This window comes from Dendrobium catenatum, unplaced genomic scaffold, assembly GCF_001605985.2.
Source record: "Dendrobium catenatum unplaced genomic scaffold, ASM160598v2 fragScaff_scaffold_30, whole genome shotgun sequence".
Taxonomy (NCBI): domain Eukaryota; kingdom Viridiplantae; phylum Streptophyta; class Magnoliopsida; order Asparagales; family Orchidaceae; genus Dendrobium; species Dendrobium catenatum.
In genome coordinates, this window is record NW_021318492.1 from 207,371 (window position 1) to 217,089 (window position 9,719).

Consider the following 9,719-nt stretch of genomic DNA (forward strand, 5'->3'; position numbering starts at 1 on the left):
CAACTCTTCGATATTCAGTACAAAGTCCTTGTCAAATATAAAGTGCCTAGAATGTATCTAGATCGAGTTGTACAAAAAGTTGTAAAAAGTTATAGGTAATTTTTATATACATAGGGCTCCAAAAAAGTGTAATAGTATAAGTATGACTCTTTGATGCTGTCTTACATTGGAAAAGTTATTATGTTCGGATAAAAAAACTGAAATCCGGATGAATACCGAGCGATACCGAGTGTTCGGTACCGAGCGCCCAAGTGACGTGGCGCTCTGTTATTGGTCTCTGGACGCATTCGGTGTCCGGACACATTAATTACTCCTTACATTGAGTTCAATATCCATTAAATGGCCGTTTAGCTTTATGGCAATGATTTGAAGAGAGAATTTCTCAGAATAAATTGAAGAACTGCAATGGATGAACTTGTTGGTATGGATTGAGAGGCATTTGTAGGGATCTCAACTTCCCTGCGCTCACCAGAGATGGATTGTGCATCTTCTTGCTTCAAAGACAACCTGGCTCTGATAACATGAAATCAACCATAAATAAAAGATGATAAAAGCAAAGAGGAAAAAAACATAATGGAAAATAGAGGATTATATTCATCATAATCCATTACAGTGCACAATATAGTTTATACGATGGACATTAAACATTTCTGGAATGTAATAAAAGCTAAAGAACAGGAAGAAGTCATGGTAATAATATTCCGGACAAGGAACAGTCAAGGGCGGAATTGTGCACTGCTGAGTTATTTGTAAGGGTTATTTGTAATCTGCTCATCCTTAATTTTATTTTTTGTCCATAGCCGACCTTTTTTTCATGCACTTTGCCCCTCAAAAAATTGGAAAGCCTCTTGGCCTCCCTCTATTTTCATGTGATTATGTTGAACTTTTCTAACACTAACAAACAAGTCTATAAAAAATAATTATGTGCAAAATAAATTATTTTTGTACCCATATATATATTTTTTATAATTATGTGCAACACATATTAGGGTTATGACTATTTTTTTTTAATACTAAACAGCAGCTCTTACAACACCCATAATAATCTTTAACATAACTTTGCGAGATAATCATCTGCCTTAGATTTTGTTTGGGTCAGCTTTCTCACTGTTTTCTAAAGCAGCTTTTTAGTAAAAAAAGTTATAATTCAAAAAAAAAAATTGTGCTAGAAAACTATTTTAGAAAGTAGAAAGAAAATTGTCCCAAACAAAGCCTTAATCAACAACAAAACACAGTTCAACTCAGTATGGTTATCGATCACAAGACAATAACCCAAAACTGGAAAAGTTATTCTGTGCGGACGCCGAACGCCGTCTGGAGACCAACCAGAATGCGTCATGTCACACATGTGCTCGGTATTGTTCGATACCACTGATGTGGTGCATTTTGCTTGGTCTTCGGATGACGTTTTACGACCGGTCTCCGCACAGAATAATTTTTCCCAAAACTGAGTCGGTTTATAATCTAGCTCACTGTATGTGTTGAGCTTATTGGTTTCTTAACCATAATGCTTCAAACAAGAAAAGATGAACCATTTATTACATTATAAAGGCCATTATACGAAGCCATGCAAAAGAATTAGATCTAGTCCGATATGGATAGTTAAAAATACATTTGCGCAGAAAGTTGCCAATAAATCATAGGATCATATTTTTAAGTTGAAAATAAATTTTACCACTAATGTAACAATCTAAACTTTGTCCTCCCTTTGGTCCTCATTTCTTAACAAATGGCATCAAAGTTAATATTTTGGTTGGGATTTAGTGATTTATATGATTTGGGGCTTCTATGCATCGTCATGGCGTTCAACTATGGTTAAATAGAAGTCAAGAGTGCATGATCTTACCGTAAATCCGTATGGTTAACTAGGCTCATTGTGCATGACACTCGATGGTGTTAAAAAGATCTTGTTAGAGATGGTTGATGGCAAATAATCAATGCAATGAGTTCTCAAGTAAGAGGGAACCGTGTTAAGGTACATAAAAGTGCTACATAAAATAATTAAAACATATTCTTGAACAGAAATACTAAGTGGCCCTCATCAATAAGCCTAAGTTTTGGAACTAAAAATGGATTGGAACATTTGTGTATCAGGCTCAACCTTTTTTTTTTAAGTGTATCAGGCTCAACCTTAACTCTCATTTGGTCCTCACTTTCTAACATTGAATTCCATCATAATCTAGAAAGGTAAAGGTCTCCTTTCTTCTCAATTGGACACAAAAAAGAAAAACTAACAATTTCATTAATTCTCATTCATATGCCCAAATTGATTTTACTTATGTTAAGAAATGTAGAGATAGACCTAAAAAGATTTGGTTAGAAAATATTAGAAATGATATTTCTTTATTAGATTTAAACGAGATAGACCTAAAAAGAAAAATGTAAATTAAGGCTTTCCAAAGAAAGTTTGGTGGAAAAGGAAAGTAATGAAGAGGGTGTGAATGTGGAGGCAAGGGGAATTGGAAAGGGGAAGGATCGGCGGCTTGAACTAGGGCTGAGGTTAGGGTGAGGTGGAGGTGGGGGGAATTAAGTGGATCACCAATCAAGGGATGATCTTCTTTGGATGGCTGGCAGCTAGGTGGGGAGGGGGAGGAGTATTGGCCGGTGGTGGATCTTGGTCTTGGAGTGGAGGATGGCGTTTTTGTGGTTGGGAAACCCTAGGACAACGGCTAGGTGAAAGGGGAGGGAAGAAAGAAAGGTTAGAGAATAAGAGAAAGCCACGAATCAGGACTCTTCTAAGGTTGGTAGGTGATCCGCTTCCCTCTCCTAGGGTTTTCTCTTCCAAGGCTCTCAAGCTCTCACAAGAACTCAATTTGCAAGAATTTGATTATAATTTATTCATTAACTTCAAAAGAAACATAAGGGGGCTATATATAACCTCATACAATGAAAGAAAAAATAAAAGACGGTAGCCCCTAGGGCTTACATATGACAAAACCCTTAAAGGGTACAATGGAAAATGCTACTAAAACAAATACATAAAGCAAATACATATGAAGACTAAAAATAGATCGGCACAATCGTGGCCGTAGATCTTCGGCCACGTCTCTGATATATTTTCCATGATCTGATGTCCCCATCAGAAGGTCATGAAGAGAGATGTTGTTTATTATTCCTCCAGATGTCAGGCGGATGTTATGATATATGCAGCACATCACCCCATCGGAGCAAGAAATTTGAACCTTATTCATATAATCACTAATCAATTTGTTGCGTAGCAGATTCACAGACGCAGGAAAAAAGTAAAGGAAATAAAGAAATGCTAAAACTCTTGTTAAGTATATCTTCTGTGTTTCTTTCTAGTGTCATGTTGTTTATTATTCCTCCAGATGTCAGGCGGATGTTCAATGATATATGCAGCACATCACCCCATCGGAGCAAGAAATTTGAACCTTATTCATATAATCACTAATCAATTTGTTGCGTAGCAGATTTACAGACTCAGGAAAAAAGTACAGGAAATAAAGAAATGCTAAAACTCTTATTAAGTATAGCTTCTGTGTTTCTTTCTAGTGTCTTTCTTCCTAGTGTATTTCTTCTCTCTACTCTATAAGTCTACTGAGCTGCTAAAAGTGAAAACAAAATGGAGATAACAGAAAAGGACAGGTATCAACGAAGTAGTAGAAACCAAAACAGAAAATGATACTATGCAGGTAAAATATTCCTGCTATACTCTATTAGCCTTATAATGCACCGCATCAATTTGGTTAGAAAAAGATATGATTTCCTCGGTTCTCATTCCATTCTAAATTACAGGTTTCTCATTTTAGTCTGTAAACTAGAAGAGCATTGCACTCTTCAGCTATGTTGCTATTTTGATGGTAAGAATAAATAACACAAGCATTATATCAATAAGGCATGATGAATGGGAAAGTATGAAGAAATTCATTAGAAGTATTAAAACCAAAAAGAAAAATAAGAAGATAAAAAGAAGACCATGTCCATATAGCTTTTCCTTGAACTTTAGATAGATCGCACTGAAAAAAAAAAATTTTCTTTTTTTTTTCGCACTGAAAATATTATATTTGAGTTTTGGTAGAAAAGGAAGATGGCATAAGCAGCTAGACTAAAAAGGAAGTGGTTAAGAAATAACAATAACAGTATGATATTTTTGAATATCTAGAATCTGACTGCCTGCTATAAATTTTTTGGTGGATTAATCAGATGCAACTTATGATGATTTCTATTAAAGGAGCTATGTGATATGCTTCAGTCTTTTAACTGATAGAAACATACCTTTTTTAAAATCTTTATCAATAACGATCAAATACTGGCATGTGTGCAATCTTGGAGATTACTGATAAGAAGCGATGGCAAGTTGTTGAATGCAACCCGTAGAAAAAGGAAGCTAGGAAGAAAAAACAAAATATGAGTTTAATGTCATCAGAAATTTATTATCTCATTAAAGCAAAGAAAGGAGTAAGAAAAACCTCAAAAAGCTTTAATTACAGCTGCTTTAACCAGGCATTCGGATAAACTGGATCTTCTGTGCGTTCATTAGATGCTCCAGAGGAAATATCGTATCATTTACAAATCAACAAGAAGAATGAATAATCTCCAGATCATCATATATATAACAGTGCAACAACAAGATGAATAATCAAACGAGATTTGGCAGTTCTGCAGATGTAGCACCAAACATATTCAACATTTTGGAATCCACATATTGACAGAAAAAGCTTCATCATCCAATACTTTCCCAATCATCAAGTACAACATTATGTTTACGTGAGATTGGTATGCTTCCTTGGCCCCAACCCTTTTGCACTTTCTTCAGAACTTTCATAACAATCCCGCTACCATCATCTCTTAAAACAAATAAAAATATAGTATCAGTAATTTAAGATGAAGTAGGGGGATCCCAAACTAAATGTCATAAATACTGCAAGGTAGAACTGTTTTTGTACAACCTATGATAACTTATGAAAGTAGAAAAAAAAGGAGGTTAGAAGGTTACTTGTGCAATAAAGTGCGCCAATCATCTTCCATGGAACCGTCTGTCCCATGAATATGAGGCTTAGATCCAATAATATTACTTCGATGTTGGGAAACTGTATTATACGATTCATCATCATGACGGGCAGCCATGTCCATCATTTGTGCAGAAAGTTTATCAGCTTCACGCTTATTCCCTTGCCTACCCAATGCATCAATCACTGGCATGAAAGCTGCAGGATCTAAAAGAGAGCCTCTATTTATCATAGCAACAAGCAAGCTGTGAGCATCATCCACTCTGCTTTCCTTGCAGAGTTCCTCAATAAGATATTTGTATGAGAAGTTCTCAACAACAAAGCCCTTTTCAAAGGAAATTTGAAATAACTCCTTAGCCTCCAAAACCTTACCATATCGACACAACTCGTGGCAAAACAAGCTATAGAGAACCTCCTTCTCACCGCAAATGGCAAGACCGGTTCGGAATGCACCTTGAGCAGCATCAAACTCACCGACCTTGCAAAAGGATTTAATTAACAGGTTGAAAGAAGCTAATTTGGGCAGGATTCCACCCTTCATCATCTCATTCAAAAGCGAGGCAGCTTTACTAATCATTCCACCTTCACAAAAGGCCTGAATCAGGTTATTATACGTCATAGCATCAAGAGAAACGCCTTTATCACACATTTCATCAATCAAATCGTGCATTTCACTGATTTGGTTTTTCCTTCCCAAGCCCCAAATCAGCAAGTTGTAGGTTCTTGTGCTTGGTTGACAGCCTTTCTTCTCCATGTCCCTAAGAACTTTAAAAGCTGAGGAGATCTTCCCAAGTTTACAAAACCCATGGATAAAGGTATCATAAATTATGGCATCAGGAGTGATATTCTTTCCCAACATCTCAAGCAGCTTCTTCTTAGCTTCATCCAAGCGGCCTGCCTTGCACAACCCATTTATCAATATTGAATACGTAATTAGATCTGGAAAACATTTACTACTGCCATTTTTGTCATCAACAAGACCAAGAAATGCATTCCCAAGTTCACCAAGTGCTGCACTTCCATGAAGCCACATGCCACTAACAATCTCCATTGCCTTATCCAACTTCCCACATCGGCATAAGCCATCGATAACTATATTGCAGCTCGCAATATACAAACCATAACATTTCTCATTCATCTTTTGCAGCAGCATTTCTGCCTCCCATGTTCTTCCCTCTTTCCAGAGACTCTGCAGCAAGATGTTGCAAGTAAAAACATTTGGAAAACATCCGTTGCTCGCCATCTCATGCAGAATCCAACTGGCAGCTTGCACCATCCCTTTCAGACAATATCCATGCAACAAAGAGCTGTAGGACACTACATCCAGCAAGATCCCTCTATTTTTCATCAAAATCATCACTGATCTGGCAGAAAAAACCATCCCCTGCTTGCTTAGCCCATCGATCACAATATTATAGGAATAAACATTAGGCTCCAAACCATGTGTTACCATCTCCTCCAAAACCTTCATAGCTTCCAATAGCCTCCCATTTCTCACTAAACCAGACAACCATATGTTGTAGCTCTCCAGCTTCACAAAAAACCCATCCCTCCTCATCTCCTCTACCAAAATTGCACCCTCCTCCACCAATCCTAACCTGCATAAACCACCTAGCACCAAATTATAACTAATCTGATTTGGCCTTGGCAGTCCCAAATCACCTCCTTCCTCCTTCATATCCCTCAAAATCCTGTGAGCATCAAGAACCATTCCAGCCTTACAAAGACCTGAGATCCTAGCATTGAAAGTGACCACATTGGGATACAAACCATCCTCCCTCATCCTCACCACCAATTTCTCCGCCTCAAGCACCTTCCCCTCCCTGCAAAACCCAGCAATCACCGTATTATAAATCACCATATTCAACCTGCAACCTTGAGAACCCATTTGCTTCAACACCTCCAGCGCCTGTTCAGCCTGTCCTGCTCTGCAATACCCACGAATCAAAACCCCGAAAGTGAACTCATTCGGCCGGCACCCCTTCAATGACATTTTATCAAACACCTTGAGAGCATCACCCAAGCGGCTGGAATCACATAGCGAAAGCATCAAAAGATTAAGGCTTTGGACATCCGGTGTTCCGCCGGAGAGAAGGAGATCATGGTAGATGATTTGGACTAGGTCATGGCGGCTGAAACGAAGGGAGGAGCGAATGAGGGAGTTGTAGAAGGAAAGAGGTGGAGGGGACAGCAAGCGAAGGGAAGGTAGGATGGAAACTGATAGGTCGAGGAGGCCGAACGAAGCTGAAGAAAGCGCCAGAGCAGTGAGAGAAGAGGGTGAGGAGGGTGAGGGGTGAAGAAGGAGAAGGTGATGGAGGTGCTTGAGCTCGGGGAGCATGTTGGACCGAGCAAGAATGCGGGAGATGGTGGAGATAGAGGAAGGGCAGAGAGCGGAGGAAGGGGAGGAGGAGGAGAGGTGCTTGAAGAGGCGCCATGCGAGAGAAGGGTTCTTCGCGTTTCGACGGATGAGGAAGACTATGTTGGGGATGGTCGAGCGGATGGAGGAGGGGGAGGCGGTCATAGGCCGTCCAGTGGTCCGGTTCGGTTCAGGGCGGGTGAGGGCTTATTTGAATTTCTGATCGTTCCATCCATTGTGCGAACAAAGACCCCATACTTGAATTGATTTGCATGTTATGCATAAGATCTGCAACCTGTGTGAAAATTGTAATATTCGAATTCTTTGAAATTTTAGTGAAAAGTGTATGATAAAATTAACTTAAATTTAATAGTGTATTCATTTTAATTTAATTTTATCAAATTGTTATTCTTGAAGTAATTTATCAAATGATGCACATTTATCAATGAAGTACTCAGTAAGATATTTATGAATATATTTCATGATCATGCAAACTTTATTTTTGACAAACTTATTATTACGATTGTGAGTTAGTTATGTCGAATACTCGAATCTAAAAGTCCAAATCACTCAATCGTGAGTTTGTTATGGCATAGAGATGATAAAAAAAATCTAAATCAAATAATCAAAGTATTTTTTTCAATCATCTGATGGAGTGTTTAAGATTATGATCATTAGACAAATAAGCTAAATTGAGTTATTCGTGACTCAAGCAGTCAAGCTCAATTCGACTTGCTAACAACCCTACCAACAACTTCGACATATGTTGTCACCAACATGGCTAATGCATATCATCACAAACAACCCTAATGCCCACCATCACTAATAAGTTTCACACCCTCCATCGACACTAATATTGCTAATGCATGTTGTCTCTGCCAAGGTCGATGTTAGCCTTCTTAGGCTTCGTTCGGCATGACTTTTTTACTGCTTCTTAAAAGGGCTTCATAGTTTAAATTTTAAATGTTTGTACTATAAAGCTGTTTTAAAAGCATTAAGAAAACCGTCCCAAATGAAGCCTTAGTCGTGTTTTTTCCCTCATATAAGAAGAACAAATCAAATGAATTATTAAATATCTCTTGTTGACATCTACAACACCCAAAAGCACTCACCTCCTACTTCCATCATAAAAGTCATCTATGATTCATGTCAACTATTTTGTAAACTGTTCTAAACTTTTCTTATATGTATGTGTACACAATTTTCATAAAATTATACAGAGGATTCTTATTAAGAATCAAGGCTATAAGCTCAACAATAGTTCTAAGTATCTATTGTTTAAGTAACACTTAGTACTAATTATCAAGCTTATAGTAATAATGATTCTTACACAATGATTTAAACATATGGATTGATTAGTGATCATTAATTAATGATAATATATTGTGCTTAACGTTAGTTCTAAGAAGTTAATATATGTCTATATCATGAAAAGTATTTGAGAAGTGTCTGATTCATTGTAAACTAAATTTTCTGAACGAGAGGCAATTAGTATTTTGCACGTATTTTGAAGCAATTTTTTATACGTTTCTTCCTCAATATACAACTGGCTAGCAAACTCTCAGGTCTCATCACTTTTCTTTTCCGTCTTCGTCACCTTTATTACTAAAGAGACGCACTTGGCGTGTAGCTAAACCCTAGTGGCTTATAATTTTTTTTCTTTTTTACAGTAATTTTTTTATATAAAAATTTTCGTTCAAAAAAATATTTTTATTAATAATTATTTAATAAAATAATAAAAAAATTTATTTCAAATGAAGACAAAGTAATAATTGTCTATCAAAAAGTTGCTTTGTCAATTCAAAGAAAGTTAAATACGTTAAGGTTTACTTTAAAAAAATTTTGTACATGAAAATTATTTTAAGAAGCAATGATAAAGTCGTTCCAAACGAAACCTAACTTTTGAGGGCGGCCTAGCAAGCAAATCAATCCAAGAAAAGAGATCAAAGAGGTTTGAAGCTAAGAATGCGACAAAGTGAAGAAGCCTTGAACTAAGGATCTTATATGTGCCTACAATCTGGTTGATGATTAACTATTAATCTCCTAACAATTTAATTTTGTTTGAGTCCCATTTTAATGGCTACCTGCCTAACTCCTAAATATCAGCCTAATAAGAATATAATTTGTTTTATCCCCATTTTGATGAAAGCTTGAAACTAGGAATCAAAATCTAATATTTCACTTCATTGTTGGTGACTTGGTGTTATTTTTGTATGGAATCTTGTTGTATCTATCAATCAGATCATACTCTTGACTCTGACCTCAATTCCGATGGTTCAACACCTCGGGGGGTTGCGGAGGGCAATGTTTATCTTGCATGGGGTTTTGGGACCTAGCTCCGGAATATATGTATGTATGTATGTATGTATGTATGTATGTATATATATATATAT

The 9,719-nt window shown here is 37.0% G+C and overlaps 1 protein-coding gene across 2 annotated transcripts; it reads right to left on the reverse strand.

The window, feature by feature from the left end:
* Nucleotides 1–13: 13 nt before the first annotated feature.
* On the reverse strand, nt 14–7,554 carry LOC110103952 (pentatricopeptide repeat-containing protein At2g17140). Of its 2 annotated transcripts, none has more exons than XM_020832868.2 (4): nt 4,958–7,554; nt 4,431–4,808; nt 4,237–4,348; nt 14–513 (listed from the first exon to the last, which is right to left on the reverse strand). In XM_020832868.2, exons 1-2 carry the CDS (start codon nt 7,489–7,491, stop codon nt 4,685–4,687), a joined length of 2,658 nt encoding a protein of 885 aa, XP_020688527.2. In that variant the 5' UTR covers nt 7,492–7,554; the 3' UTR covers nt 14–513; nt 4,237–4,348; nt 4,431–4,684. The 2 variants fall into 2 exon arrangements, with proteins under 2 accessions (XP_020688527.2, XP_020688532.2); XM_020832873.2 differs by lacking the exon at nt 14–513 and adding an exon at nt 2,813–3,182.
* Between the last annotated feature and the right edge of the window lie 2,165 nt (nt 7,555–9,719).

Coding starts and splice junctions, on each gene's coding strand:
- LOC110103952 (XM_020832868.2), bottom strand. CDS start 7,491: ATGACCGCCTCCCCCTCCTCCATCCGCTCGACCATCCCCAACATAGTC. Junction 4,809..4,957: donor TGGCGCACTTTATTGCACAA/GTAACCTTCTAA, acceptor ATTTGTTTTAAG/AGATGATGGTAGCGGGATTG.